Below are 15,516 nucleotides of genomic sequence, written 5' to 3' on the forward strand. Positions count from 1 at the left end.
TTAAGGCTCTGTTAAGATTTGGTACCCAGATATGCAGTTTGTAACAAGGGTTGTAGTTCACACCTGGCATCAGCTTTTGTCTTAAATGCATCTGAAGTGTCAGACTGAGATTGGATTTCACTCTCTTCATCACCTTTGATTTTATCTGTGGGAGACTGATAGACATGCACATTTGTACTCAGCTAGGGGAGTTGGATTAGAATTCACACTTTTTGTCTTAGTTGTCAATTTCAAAATCTCAATTGTTAGAGTTGTTTGGGGTTTTTTCTGAGTATAGACCCATTGTCCAGGCTGTGTTAGGTTATGTTAGAGATGCATTTGTGTTCTTGAGTATTTCTGTGCATAGATATGTGTGTCTCTGACCAGCTTCAAATATTTCTTCATAACTTCTCAGTGAATTGACATATCTATTGGAGTTGTCTTCATGGCCAGCATGCACTCTAGCAGCAAGTGTGAACAGGAAATGTGTGTTGATTAAGATTTGTTGGAAAATGTGCTTCTCTTCCATAAACAGGGACCGTTTTAATTGAAATTATTCCAGTGACAGTGTTGGATCTGCAGAGGTTCAACTTCTCATCGGATTACCCACAAAGAATTGCACATTGACAAATAAATGATAAATACAGTGATATTAAATGTATGCATATTATTAGGGGTGCACCAATACCATCTTTTTCAAACCTGGTACAGGTATTCTCATTTGTTTACTTGCCGATACCGAGTACCAACACCAATATTTCTGCTACAAAAATAATTATCCGGTTACAGATGCACTAAATTGGAAGACAGGATTACATTTCTATTCTGCTTGTTACAACAACTGATAATAGATTAAGTAAATATAAATGATCATCATTTCCTTTGTCAACCAAAAGCCTCCACATTAGCGCTGTCTTCACATTTGATAAAGGGAAACTTGACAAAATATCAATGAAATTAGACAAACTTATTACACAGGTAACGCAGTCAACTTAATACTTCAATTAAACTATTGCACAGTCTCCATATTTTAATCAGTGTTATATATAGTGAAGTAGCCCAGTAGTTATATAAATGTCTGCATGTACTCAAGAACTGACTGTCGAATCAAATAAAGAAAGAACATTTCAAAAACATTTTGACAATATTAATTGTCACTTAACATTTAGTTATACAGATATATAATACTGTAGATATGTATAATTTTCTTATCTTTTTAAGGAAAAGAAGGGCTGCATTTAAAAGTAAAATAGAAAAAATGAATGAAATAGCTTTTTAAAAATTGTGCATTTTAAAATAAAGTACTTAATTTTTTAAAGATAACTTTTTTGTTTCTTGTACCCCTCAAGTAAGGTCTCAGCGATTGCAATCATGCACTCCTTGACAGCCTCTCAATCAGTAAATGGCTTTTTGTATTGACCAAAACTTCAAGAGACTCTGGGGAACATTCATTAGCTCTTAGAGAGGCCATGTGTAGTTATTTTTCTCTGTCTCTAGCTCATTCATCTCTCTGTCTTCTCTCCCTGTATTGCTCACTCGTCTTTCCCTCTGTCACTCGCTTTACACCGCAGTGTTTATCGGCTGGAATGCACAGATTTGATTGGCTGAATATTATCATGTGGGATTGCTTAACTCGAGTGCAGTTGGTCAATGGATTTTCTGATCCGCTAAACCTGTACCGTAAACCCGTCTGGGTCCTGACTCGGACACTAAAATCTGGAATGACAACAAGAAATATATATCAGCCCGATACCTGATGCCAGTATTGGTGTCGGTGCATCCCCTTCAAATTATTAACAAATGTGTTGCAACACAACAGCACAATAGTCAGAGTAAGTCTTCAGATTGTGTACTTGAAATAGAAATATGATGTAATGTAAAAATATGATACAAGTAAAGGTCCTGCAGGAAAAATCCTACTGAGGTAAAAGTGCACAAATATTTGTAGTTTAATGTAATTGAAGTATTAAAGTAAGTACTGGATTGGTCCCTCTGACTAATACATCATATGACATCATTCCAATATTAATACCGAAGCATGAATGTGTGAGCAGCATGTTACCGTTTTAGCTGCTCGAGGTTAACACTATTTATACACACGAACATATCCAGTTTTATATGGCCTAAATGGACACTAGATGTGTCTGAGGGGCTGTGAGATCATTAATTGGAGAAGAAAGAAGAAACACAAAGTTCTGGTTGACGAATGTGTTCTAAATGATTTATTTTTTTAAACTTTTATTTGATTTTGATTTTTGGTGAGGTATTGGATCAATTTTAAATTCACTGAAATGAACGGAGTGTGAAGTTTGGATGGAAAAAAAAAAATCACTATTTGGTGGAGCTGTTTACAGCGCAGACATCTGAAATGTGATGCACCGTTATTTCTAAGATGTCAGAAGCCAAAGACGTTGTAATCCACTGCTTTAGTCTAAAATAAAAAAAAAGTGTTATATTTTATTATTTATGTAGCTATTATGTAGCTTAAAAGCAATTAGTAACTAAAGTTGTCAAATAAATGGAGTGTAGTAGAAAGAACAATATTAACCTCTTAAATGTAGTGAACGTATAAAAGAAAAGTGTCATAAAATGGAAAAACTTTCTCTTAGAATGTTGTTTTTCTTGCTTTCATCTTTCTTGGTGCCCTTTACTTTTTTAACTTCCTTCCACTTCCTTTTTTCTTTCTCTCTGTCTGTGCAGGGGCGGTGTGTTATCGCGGTGCAGCTCACTGACGAAGAGCTGGCTGCGGAGGACGAGGGCGTGGACTACTTCCTGTTGTTTGCTGGCAGCACACAGAGGCACCTGACCAGCACCCTAAGGAGCAATCATGACACCTTGCATGCGCTGTGTCCTGGTAAGCCACCCAGCCACAATGCCTCGCAGCTTGCCTTTTACCTCTAATGGACCTGAGAGCGGGCAGCTCCACCTACAGTATGAGTTACATGTTGAGACTATTTGAAATTTTGCTGTCATGTTTGTCTGCGTTAACTGATCACAGTACAGTCATTGTTGCGGATACCCATTAGATTACCCAGATTAGTGTTAGTATATAAACACAAACTGAAGTAAATGTTCTGTGAAAGTGGCATCATGGCAGACTTTTAGGTTTCTTGGTCAGAACATGGTGAAGAATAGAGTGAAGAACTGAAATACAATAAATATTATCATAATCCCTAATTTCCAAAACAGTCATATGTGAGGTATTGATTAATTCTCTGTACTATTGCTCAAATCATCATTTACAGGAGGCACTAAAGCATGCCAAAGACTGTTTGATTTGTTTAAGAAGGGGATGGTGTTATTCTGCCCTCACATCACTCAGAAAGCATGGGGCAGTAAGGAGTTCTTATAGCTGTGGAAGAAAGTAATAAATGATTAATCATCCACTACCACTGTCCTCGTTTTGAAACTAATGTTGTGATTTGGGAGAGAGAAATCACCTCATTTTGCTTTTCCTAGCAGCTGGCTCATTCATCACTCCTCTTGGGGAACATCCCATTTATTCTATTTGTGAAATTGAATGTGTTTGGCCGGCACTGAAGTCAGAACTATATGTCCTGTGAGGTGAACGTGTAACACCAGGCAGCACAGAAATCAAGGTCACTGCAGACAGGAAATAAAGCCGTGGAACACTCCTGGCCTGTAGTGAACATGGATGGTAGCGATATGTTTGGGAAGTGCTCGTTGTTTTCCTCAAGTGTCTGTATTCCAGACAGGAAAAATAAAGGCAGAACATGTTAAACTGCATTATCTTGTTAAGAGCTTGGTTGAATTACAGCCATCTGACGGGGTCAGAGGAGGTGTCACTCTCTACTAACAGATTAGCTGCAGCCTCACAGCCCCTCCAATCAGTACACGCAGAGCTCCAAAGGACCGGTCCTGTGACCAAGCAGAAGATCTTGGGATAGAAATCTTCGACAGCCTGGGAAGATGGCTGCAGAGAACACTGAATCAATGCCACGGCTCGGATTGAAGTGCCCTTGAGCAAGGGATTTGAACCTTAATATTCATGTGGAACTGTCAAGTGACCAAGTGACCACATCTGTAGCAACAAACAACACTCACACAGAGGAAACAAATGACTCTGTGTTGATTAAACGGGTCTGATATTGTGTCTTGTTCCAGATGTGGAGGGAGTTATCAGGGGTCAGCTCCAGTTGATTTGTTATTAGAGAGTAGAAGACAAGAGTCTTGCGTCCACAGCATTTGAGTTGGCATTTGGGGAGGAAGTAAATTGGTGCAGCAGGCAGTGTAATGCCCTGTAAATTGGAATCAGGGATGTCCGCATCACATGCATTTACAAGGCAGCCATGCAGAGGCCTTTTTCTCTGTTAGTTGTGTTTTGTAGTGGCCATGTAGGTTGACTGCTATCCTATATATGTTCTCTCTTTTGTAATGACAGGTAAAAACTCATTTGCATACATTTTTAATTATCTCTGCCAAGGAGTGTATGTTTCACCCGTGTCCTTTTGTGTGTTGGCTGGTTGGTTGGGTGGCTGCACAGAAGCTATTGAACAGAAACAATGAAACCTGGATTAAGGCTGGGTCTCAGCCCAGAATACACCTCATTAACTGTTGGTGCAGATCTGAATAAAGGAATGAATGCAGAACTTTTTCTTACTTTCTTTTAACATTGTGAGATGAGGCGTTTCTTATCATTATTTCTAAGGGGTTATAATACATGGATCTTGATAAAAAAAAATCTGTTGTTATTAGGTAGCTGGTATCCATTAATAGCTACAGTTTGATTCAGCTCATAGATCTGGTGTGCCTGAATTATGGTCAAGCAGTTACAGGAGTAATACAGGCCTATCCAGTTTGCTATTGGATTAGGCTTGATTGAATTAAAGGGGACTATCGGTCCTTGGTGGAGGTATAGGCTCTACTGAGTGCCACCCTAGTTCATTTGTTGGTTAAATGAGATTTGTGACTGCTGAATAGGAATGAACTAAGTGGGCAACAATTCAGGTATGCACTGTATTGTTACTGATGATTGGTAATGATTGGTTTTCATTGTACAGTTATGTGAAGTTAGTTTACAAAAAAATGTAGATAGTCTTTAGTTAATCCCCAGTTTGTGTTGTGGCGGTGTGATGATTTCATTACCCCTGGTAAACCTGGCTGAACTTGAATGAGGTTATTTAGCAAAACTGGCTCTTTGGAAGAATATCTCTCAGACTCACTGTTCATTCATGATTTAAAAAGCACGGTGCTCATAGATACATTTCCTTAACTCATATAGTCTTTTTTGGGCAGGTGGTTGATGCAGAGTGTGAAAGTTTTCCTGAAGGGAGGAATGTAAACATGATTGCGTCAAACATTGGACACAAATTTACAACAGTAACATGTTCACATTCCTCCCAAGTAGCACTCACAACATTTAACAACAGTTAACCGTACAATTAAATTAATGAACCAAATCATTGTACTTTCAGGACGTCTTCTGTACGTCTTCTCCTAGTTGAACAAACTGCATGAATTAGACGTTTTGACTTGTCATAGAAAAGCGCTCGTGGGATCTGGTGAGATTTAGCACTGCTAGCACAGTAGTTGCAGTTAGCAAGCATCTGCTCTATTTTGTATCTCCTTTGCTTCACTTTTGCCTCATAATTAATATTTTTTCAGAGATCTAAACTGTTGTAAATTTAATATCACATTTTCTTTATTCATGATTGATTTTGCCATTATTATTATTCTTATTATTATTATCATTATTATTGTTATTATTATTGTTTAAATGTGTTGCTCTTTATGACTGCAGTGTCAACTTGCTGGCTGAAACTTGCCCACAACTGTCAAAGCACTGATAAACACCTCTGTGTGCACTGCAAACTGCTTATTCCCAAAACAAATGTGAAACACATAGGGGATTTAGTCCTAAACCTACAGTACATTAAACAAATACTTGTTGTCCTGCACCCCCCCCTCTGCTCTCTCTCTTCACACCCTCTCTCTCTCTGTCCCTCCTTGTATCGTCTTTTAGCTCATGACTGTTGTGAGGTGGTGTCGGTCACCTTGTGTTCAGTCAGCCAAGGTGTTGCCAAGGCCCCCGAGGACCTGAAGCCCTGTGTGGGTCGTGTGGCTCCGTTAGCTGAGCAACGTTTCAGCTTTGTCCAGGATTTGGCTTTTGACATGGCCCAGTTCCTGGTAAGCATAAGTCATTTTCATTTCTTAGAGGGAAAACAAACACAAAAACTGAGACTTGTCACAGAGGAGGAGAACAATTGGTTACCATTGGTTACAAGCGATACAGCAATGCGAACAAAGTGACAGTAAGACAAAACATGTTATTGTTTCTTCCATGACAAGGCTTGATGTCTCACAGTTCTCTGTATTCAATTAATTCACTCTTTTCAGCACAGTTTATCACCCCATAGACGTTGGATATATAATTTCCATTGCCAAGAAAGAGGACAAGATAATGCAACTGTCTTGAGAACTCAAATGTTTTTTCACTTCTTTAAACTGATTATAATTTGTTATTGTCATCCCAGCAATGCCCCAAATTGAGCTTAGTACTGATAGAAGCATTTGGCTGTCTCTTCCTACATTTACATCTTACGTTTCAGGCATTTGGTTAATGCTCTTACGCTGAGCATCTTAAAGTGAGTGCTTCCAGTAGACTAAGCCTCAGCTTGTCCTCTGTAAAAACTTGAGTCATCTTTTGTAATCACCCTTCACACAGGTGAGCACGGCGGGCCGGCCCGACGGCCTCGATGGGGCACTGCTGCTGGACGAGTGTCAGATTCCCCTGCAGGAGTGTGAACGCCTGGACGAGAGCCTGGCGCTGGCTCTGCACCACCTTGCCCTGCCTCCTGGATGGAGCTTACTGGGTAGAAAACAAACCAACAGCACAGGTGAGGCTGGAGGGACTAGACGTAGCTTAAACATTTTTCACACAATTTGTTTTAGTTTTATAGAAATGTATCTCATGAAGAAACAAAGTGAGAAATTATAGTTGTATCAGCACATAATGATGCCTCTATTTCTGTGTTTGCCTATGTGCCACATTATAATATAATATCTCTCAAAATGGTCGCCACATATCAATGAAACTAGGAAGACTAAGCTCTCTTAGCATTGTGTGTATGCTTTGCAGTGAATGTTCCTTGCTGCTGACTAGTAGAAATGACTTCTGTTTAACTTCTCCCTCATAGACAAATCTGGCAGCTGATTTATGTGATATGCTTTGAAGCACCACCGTCACTGCTGTGTTGGCAGAGTGGAACTGAACACATTTTACACTGACGTTTGGGTTAATCACGGTCGGCAGCCACGCCTTCCAACAGACTAAGCTTGTCTGTGTGAATGTGGAAGTGTTTCAGCCTAATAGCACTTGTCTGAAATTGGTCACGACAAGGGCTTTGGGATAAACATACCATTAAGGTACTGCTTCTGTGCAACATCCATTGGGTGGCTGTGAAAGTGCTGTGTGGATGAAGTTGTCTAACTTAACCTTGCTGGAATTACTTGCTGGCAAATCATCTTTAATCAAACTCCTTTATTTCTTCTTTGTAATCACATAATTTTACGCTTTTATGTTACAAATTAATGGATGTCAGCCTATCATGAGCAAAATGAACCGAAATTGACATCCCTCGATTGATACTTGGGATTTTTTTTTGTAGATTTATGTAAAATTGATTTCCTGAAGCAGAGCCTTGAGGCTTATATTTCCTTTTCCTCTAAGGTTTGTAGTTGGAAAGTTGGATCAGCTGATAACGACGCAGCCCAGTTAAGTCATTTAGCTGTTTGCTAAAACTGGACTACATTTCAATGAAAAATTATATTTCAACATTTAACCAGTTCTTTAGGGTCTTCGCTTATTATGACAAAAATTTGCAAAAATGTCTATTTAGATAAAAGGTAGGCCGAGATCATCTTTGCTGTGACAACAATGACACTATCTGCCCATTTTGCAAATCCATAACGAAGGATGGCAGAGGCCGCTATGCAAGGTGCCAACCGCACACCAGGAGCAATTTGGGGTTCAGTATCTTGCTCAGTGACACTTCAACATGCAGCCTAGCTGGAGCTGGGATTTGGGGTTATCCATGTTTTAGAATTTGTAGCTTCTTGTTTGCAATATTACATATTTGGTTTACCTGAGTTTAAGCTTTAAATGCATTTTGTTACAACATGTTAAGAAGCTCTCCATTGGTCCTTTTGTACTAATCAGTCTGTAAAAAGCTCAATAAGCACAATCAATCAACAACTTAGCCTTTATTACATGAGTCTAGACAGACATGGATGTAAACTGCAACTTGACTGGTGTGCAGAGGCATACAACAGTAATGCGCAATTTGAGTTTTCTACAACGATTCAATGACCAATCATGTATTTGATAAACTGCTAAATCACACACTAGTGGCAAGCAACCAGAGGCCAAAGAAATGTCTTGACATTCTTTGTTCGAGGAGAAATTTTAGTTTTTTTAGGAGCTTATTCATGTAATGTATCTGCCATTGGCTATGCCTTAGCTGACCCATGTCGCTCTGATGGAGATGAAACACAGAGTATGCATAAGCTGTGGCTGGTTTTGATCTCTCCCGCAGGTTTCTGACGCCAGTTTAGATTGTGATGGTGAAGATAACACCAGCAAGTTGTAGAAAGGCTCAGTTATAGTCTCCTTGTAGTAAGACAGCAAAGCCGTCTCCACTGCAATAGCTGTGCGCGATGTGATTGCCGCACCCTGAAAGAAATAATGTAAACAAGGTGGTTGCAAGGCAGTGGTCTCCTAATCCATAATGATACAGTGTGAAATAGAAGTTACCTGAGCTGTAACTCCAGTTATGGAAGTACATGCAGCGCTCACAGCCCACTTTATATCACAATGTGAATAAAAACATGTAAACCGTTGCTGTGTGGGGATAATGATTAAAACAGTACGGCTGGATCAGGTATGAAACATCCATTTAGATTTGTGGTAGTCATATTATTGATGATATCCAGTGCAAACTATGACAGAATTCGTTTAGTCATAGTTGTGAAGCTGTAATCAGGATCACATTTTTACCTAGTAAATTCCTGAATGAATTGACGATCGAGGGTTCGGCGTGAGGGTTCTTTACCCTACCCTGGAGAAAAAAGCCAGAGTTACAGAATCTATAATGAATGAAGACCAAATCACACAGCTGTATGAAGAGGGCCCCCAGCAATGGGGACTATGGCATGTCCAAGCCAAACGCACGTGTTTGCTGGGAAGCCAATACACATCTTGACGCCAAAGAAATTCATCCTTGTGGGGACATGAATCACCCGAACCATGCTCCAGGCTGGCAAGGCTGACATCATTGCCAAAGAAATGGTGCACTACAGTCTTGGTCCTGGGTTTGGCAGAAACGAGATGGAAACAGTCAGGGGAGGTCAAGATGGCTGTGGGCAGCCCATTATCTACTCTGAACATGAAGATGATTGAGGGGAGAAAGTGGAGTTGGATTTGACACCTTCTAAAAAACCTTTTCCATTCAATGGAGCCCCCAAAGAATAAGGAACAGATGTTGCTCTTGGTACAGATGGAGAAGAGGTGTTTAGATATGACTGAGTGTGGTTGAGGACGTATGTCAATGACCTGAGTAGGACCCTATAAAATCATTTTTATTTTTTCCCAAATTCCGTTAAATTTTTTCCCAAATTCCGGTTTTTCAGTTTAACTTTTTGGGAATCCTGTTTTTTTTTTTTTTTTTACTCATATTTTACTACCAAAAACATTGTGTTTTAATGTAAATGACTAAAATGTACACAAATTGAATATAACTACTTAAATTTATTGAGGTGACAAACAACACATTTCCTCACACATAGCCACAAAATCTTTTCTGGAGTTATGTTGTACTTTTCCTTGTTTCTCACATGGCATTGCACATATTTTAACACTTCCAGTAATCTGAGTGTTGGCAGAATTTGTAAAACAACAGTTCACCTGACACATACAAGTCGTTCGAGAACTGCTCGGCTCTGCACTGAGGGGTTAATGACGAGTTTCTCAAAGACAGAGCCGTGGGCAGCCGCTTCGCCATGCTTACAGGGGCTCAGTCTGTGGAGGGGGCTTGTTGTGCCACCCAGATTTGCTTCCCTCCGTGCAGTGTTCCCCAGACGTATGTTCCTCTTCCCCACGAAAACAGCATTTCAGTGAATTTATGTCAAATTACGCATTAGAAAATAGATTCTTCTAATCGGCCAATTCCGCAAAATCATAGGGCCCTACCTGAGCTCCCTGGAGCAGCAAATGGACCGCAGAGGCATACAATATTATCATTGCATTTGTGAAGCTGTAGTCAACAACACATTTTTTATCTAATAAATACTGAATGATTGATTTTTTTTCTTGTGATTGACTCTATAAAGTACATTGACATATCTGAAATCAAAGAAGCCTTATACGTACATCTCTGTGCAGTTACAAATAAAAAGCTGATGTCAGTGTGGTTTTTAGTTGGCAGCTTGTGTGAACAGAATGACATGAACATGAAAACATGTCCCTATATGGACTTTCATCTTACTCTGGTATTAGTCTGATCAAACAGAGCTGTGTCCCTCTGCGCTGCAGCCCGGCCAAACAGCAGTTTGGGTTGTGAGAAATGGCTGTATCAGTGCAAACAAACCTATATTTTTTATTCAAATTTAAGTGCCAATTTTCTCTAGCCATTGACTCTGATGACTTTAATCAGTTAAAGGAAGCCAAACAAGCTGATGTGGATGATAAACCCTGTTAGGTAATTGCTCTCTGCGAAGCAGCATAAACAAGACTTTTGGGAGTAGTTAGAGCACAGCCCCTGCCTCTGGCTATTGTTAGGAAAATAGCTTATGGTTTAACTTAGACTTGGATATTAAACCAAACCAACAGAACCAGCAGGTTCTCTGGCAAAATGAAGACTCAGTGGGTATATATGGGAGATTGAATGTCCATACTCTCTGGACACTTAAAATGTTTGACTCATTATTGGTTGGGAGCCTATAAAGAAAAGTCATCACATTTTCAATAATGACTTCCTTGCTGGGTAGATAAGATCTGCTTGTTACTGTGAAAAGTGCTACAGCTTTTTAGATATGGACACACGCTCACATCCGCAGGCACACCCACACAAACAGGCTCTTTTGCATTGAAGTCAGTTGTCATTTTGTTGATGTTAAAGGCGTCTTCCTGCTGCGGTGAGTGATGGGTGCTCTAATAAGCTCTGCTTCACAATATGTCACTGCTTCAATACAAGACACTCAGCTGTGTTGAACTATGGGGTGGGAGGAGAACTGCAGCTCTGCTCCTCATTTATCAAATCTGTCAGATGATGGATAGCAGTGGACTATAGGTGGAGGTGATGGTGGTTTATCTCAGTCACCCTTTGTGCTGTGGACACACAGCAGTCACTGACTTCACCATAGGCAACCATTTATTGTCTTCCTGGGGACATCTACATTACCTGGAAGAACTCTTATTTAATTTACCTTTGTTTTAACAGTTAGCAACATTCAGTGTCAAATTATCTTTAGCCAATGTTTTTTCAGCCAATACCATTTCAGCAGGTGACTGAGTGATCTACAACCTTATCAAATACAAAGTGTAAAATCCCCTGATATTTGCTCTTCTCATTTAAAATGTGTACATTTTTAAACACTTGGTTGGTTAAATACATTTGTGGTTTTTGAAAATATTTGAATGGTTTATATCATTAATCAACAGGACTAGGGCTACGTTCCAAAACACATACTACCATACTATTTAGTATGCCAGAAAAACATCTAGTATGCCTGAATACATAGTATGACATATGCAGTATGCCAAAAACACCAGGGTGTCCTCTGCTGATTTTGCAGTATGGAAACCAGCATGCTTTTGTGCATATCCTTACACACAATGTTCAGTGCACACGACGATACGACACATTGACTGAGCACTAGAGTAAGCACAGATGCATTTTTATGGAGCCAGCTCATAAATTCAATTGCATACTTTTACTTTTTACTTCAAATTTTGTGCTGCAAAAAGTGATGAATGTATGAGCCAGAGGGTCAAAGTTTAAGGCAGACTGTTATGATAAAGTGTTATGTCCAAATTGTATGCATACTACATGCAACAGTACGTACTTTGTAATGGCGGCAGCATTATGCACTGTGAGCGTATTAAGAAAACATACCCTATTTGGAACAAAGCAAAAGTGTGTACAGCCATCTTCACAGCTCTCTGAGTCTTTGTACTATATGCAAATCTCATCATGCTAGAACGCTCACAATGACAGTGTAAACTTGCTGATGTCTAAAAGGTATAATGTGTGGCATGTCCACCAGCATGCTAGTCGTTGCTAATTTATAACCACTAAAGTGCAGCTTTGGCTGATGGGAACATCAGTTATATTCGCAGGTATTCATTTGGTCATTAAGCAAAGACAAATGAAAACTCTGACCTCATGGCACTAAATGTTATCACAGTCTGTCTAAATGCTGTAAAGACATAACAGAAAAAAACAATAGAATCAACCTCATGGTAGTGATAGAAGAATAGTCAGGGGATCACCAAACTGGTAGGATTCATCCTCTGGGTGCCATGGTAATGTTCACCAAATTTCATGCTACTCCATTTAATATTTTTTGACTGGTTGATCAGCCCACAAACTGACGTCCCTAGAGTCCCTACAATTTTCCAGTTAAAGCATCCCATATTTGAAGATTTTCTGCTTTCCTCTTTCAAAAAAATGTATTTGAAAATTGAATATCCAGCCCAAAGTTTTTTGTAGACAGAAGTTTGAAGAAATAAGACATTCACTTTACCATTATATAGCCAGTAAAGCTGGCTAGTAGCTAGATTGGCTGCCAAGGATCAGTGAAGCGGCTCTGGTCATGTTGACCCTATAAACTGTTCAGCCATTTCATGCCGGTGTTTAGTGTACTGCAGCAAATGGCTGCATGTTACTAGGTGTATCTCCCAGCTGACCCTCCCAGATGCCATAGTACAAAAATATCATGGATGTTATAGCAGCCAGTTTTGAAGAACCACTATCAAACCCAGCAGTAAAGCATTTCCTGCTGCTGTTTGGCACCTCGCATTCCAGTCTGGCCCGGCTCGGCCAACTGGAGCATTAAATATGACCAATTAGGCTGAAATTCATCAGGGCAGGCTGGTTCAGACTGGTGCAGGGTAAATGGACTGAAACCTCTCATCAACAGACACAACCTACATTGTAAAGGTTGCCTAATGGTTATTGTGGTGCTGATAACAGTAAAATGTTTTTGTGCTGCCCTTTTCTATCATCTATTGCTATTTTCAGCTCTTTTTTACTCCGTTCCAACCGAATTTATCTTGTAGCAGAAATCTTTAAAATTGAAGAAATGTCAGACAAGTTGCAATGTAGAACTGCTAGGCTCTGTCCAACTGAAAAACTATGAATCATCTTGGTTTGCTTAAATAAATGTCTGGTTCTGTGTCGCTGGATGAAGAAAATCCTCTATTCACAGGCAGTGACAAATGAAAGCTAAAGAATAAAACATAAGCTCTCTAATAACAGTGAAGAAACACTCTGTCCAGAGAAATCTGGACTCAGCAACCATACTGTAGACATTTTATCTTTCTCTTTCCTGTGGTTTCAGCTGTTATAAATAACCACAGACCAGCTGGTTTGATAAACCCGGGCTTTCTGTGTGCAGTTTACTGACTCTGCATTACAAGACATCTGGGTGCTGAAGTGCAGATTTTTCAAACAACAAGCCATTGAGCCTCCTAACACGTACAGTCGTCTAACATTTTATGTCCTCTGCTTTAACTTATTAAGGTTTTTATTCCTCTCCAGTCATCTGAATGTTCCAGCTTTTATTGTAAAATGACCATTTATTGAACTCCAGGATTAGCTTTTCCTTCCTTTTAAACAAGCTAAGCCCTTTTCTCAGGATGCCCTTTTGAATTGAAAATACATTTGCCAGTGGCCAGACAGTAACATATATTGATAATTACAGAAAAGATTGTGCAACTGTAGACCAAGATATGTTAAATACTCTTTTCCAGAGAAAGCTGAGAAAGTTTAAATTGCTGAGATTCAACTTGAGATGAGAATATCTCTGGAATAACCACCAGACACTCATCCTGCCTAAGCCTGCCTGAATATCTGTTGCTTTGGCAGCAAGATGGAGATCTGTCTGTGTGTCTGTGTGTGGGTGTGTGTGTGTGTGTGTGTGTGTGTGTCCATGAATCTCCATTATTGTCTTTGAGGACGTGTAAAGGGGAGGGTTTCAGTGCTTGATGGTGCTATTAGGAGTTGGGTTGATGTATGAGGCCAATAATGGACTTAAATTAAAAGTGGGAGTCAGGTGCACTTAGTGTTGCTCACCTCTGCTAAAATGAAATGGCGTGGTTTGATTAAGTCACATGCATCATTATTGTTGTTGTTGCTGTGATAGTTTTATTATCACATGTCAGACGCTGCTTTAGAGGCATTTCCACATTTCTGACATTTCCTGCACAGATGGTTTTAAATTAATGTTGGTTGGCATGTTGACTTTAATGCATAATTCACTGTCAGGCTCACAAACATGTGTGTTGATCCATTGTTGAAGCCCAGCAGAGACATGCAGGGTTTTATCAGTCTGTTAATGTGTAAAGGTCTGTTGTTTACTGGGTCGTTGTGGACCCTGTACTAGTTTAATCAGACGACACAGTGGTGTTGCCAAGCTGCAGCGAGTGATGGTATGTCGGCTAGTGCACCACAAATTGGTTGCCTGAACAGCTGCACCCTCTGTCTTCCTCTGTTTCTTTCAATCTTCCTGTGCTCTTGTATTTATTTCTGTATTTCTCTTCCTCTGTCTCTTCCTCAGACCTGAATCCCCAGGAGACTCTACTGCATTTCTCAGCACGTCGAGGTCTTTTTCGGGTTACACACTTCTTGCTGCAGCAGTCTGGAGCGAAAGAGGCCCTGCAATTGGCCAACAGAGAAGGCCACACCCCATCTGTGCTTGCAGCCCTGAGAGGACATGAAAGTGTCCACGAGCTTCTTACAAAGTAAGCATTAAGGACATGTTTTGATGACAGTCAAAATCTGTTTTAGATGTACAGTATGTAATTTCAGCTGCCAGAGGGGACATAGGTACCAAGGGATCATGGGAGCCGTGGTCTTCATTGTTAAACAGTTAAACTGGAAAATCTATCTGTGGTGACTATTCAAAAGTTTTGTTTATGTTTTGTTTTGTCACATTGGCCAACTTCCTTCCTAAATCTTACTCGACCAGAAGTTATAACAACAAGTGACAAAATAAAATGCACCGTGACCTTGAATGAATTACAGATTTCTTGTGGTGTAAACATTGTTGGGAGCATTTGGGATACTATGTACAAAAACATGTAGCACGGTTCTAGTTGTTTTAAGACATTTTGATTAACATTTGTTTTTACATATTATATCTTAAGAAATAATTGTAAAGTTAGTTCCAGCATAATTAAAAAAAAACAATAAACCACAGAGAGAAAACGTATGAAAAACATGTCCATATTGTGCGACAGTGATACTAGCTCTGAGTTTCAGTGAACATTGCCCTCCTGTCTGTACAAACAGTCTCATG

The 15,516-nt window shown here is 39.7% G+C and overlaps 1 protein-coding gene across 11 annotated transcripts in view; it reads left to right on the forward strand.

Moving 5' to 3' along the window:
* The window catches only part of akap13 (A-kinase anchoring protein 13), a 120,932-nt gene that overhangs the window by 35,406 nt on the left and 70,010 nt on the right, over positions 1–15,516 (forward strand). For all 11 annotated transcript variants that reach the window (XM_030413976.1, XM_030413978.1, XM_030413980.1 and 8 more), the window contains 4 exons: positions 2,680–2,833; positions 5,963–6,126; positions 6,665–6,836; positions 14,776–14,959. In XM_030413976.1, the coding sequence (XP_030269836.1) occupies positions 2,680–2,833; positions 5,963–6,126; positions 6,665–6,836; positions 14,776–14,959 (674 nt within the window). The remainder of the gene's footprint in view (positions 1–2,679; positions 2,834–5,962; positions 6,127–6,664; positions 6,837–14,775; positions 14,960–15,516) is intronic.

Source organism: Sparus aurata, chromosome 4 (assembly GCF_900880675.1).
Source record: "Sparus aurata chromosome 4, fSpaAur1.1, whole genome shotgun sequence".
Lineage (NCBI taxonomy): Eukaryota > Metazoa > Chordata > Actinopteri > Spariformes > Sparidae > Sparus > Sparus aurata.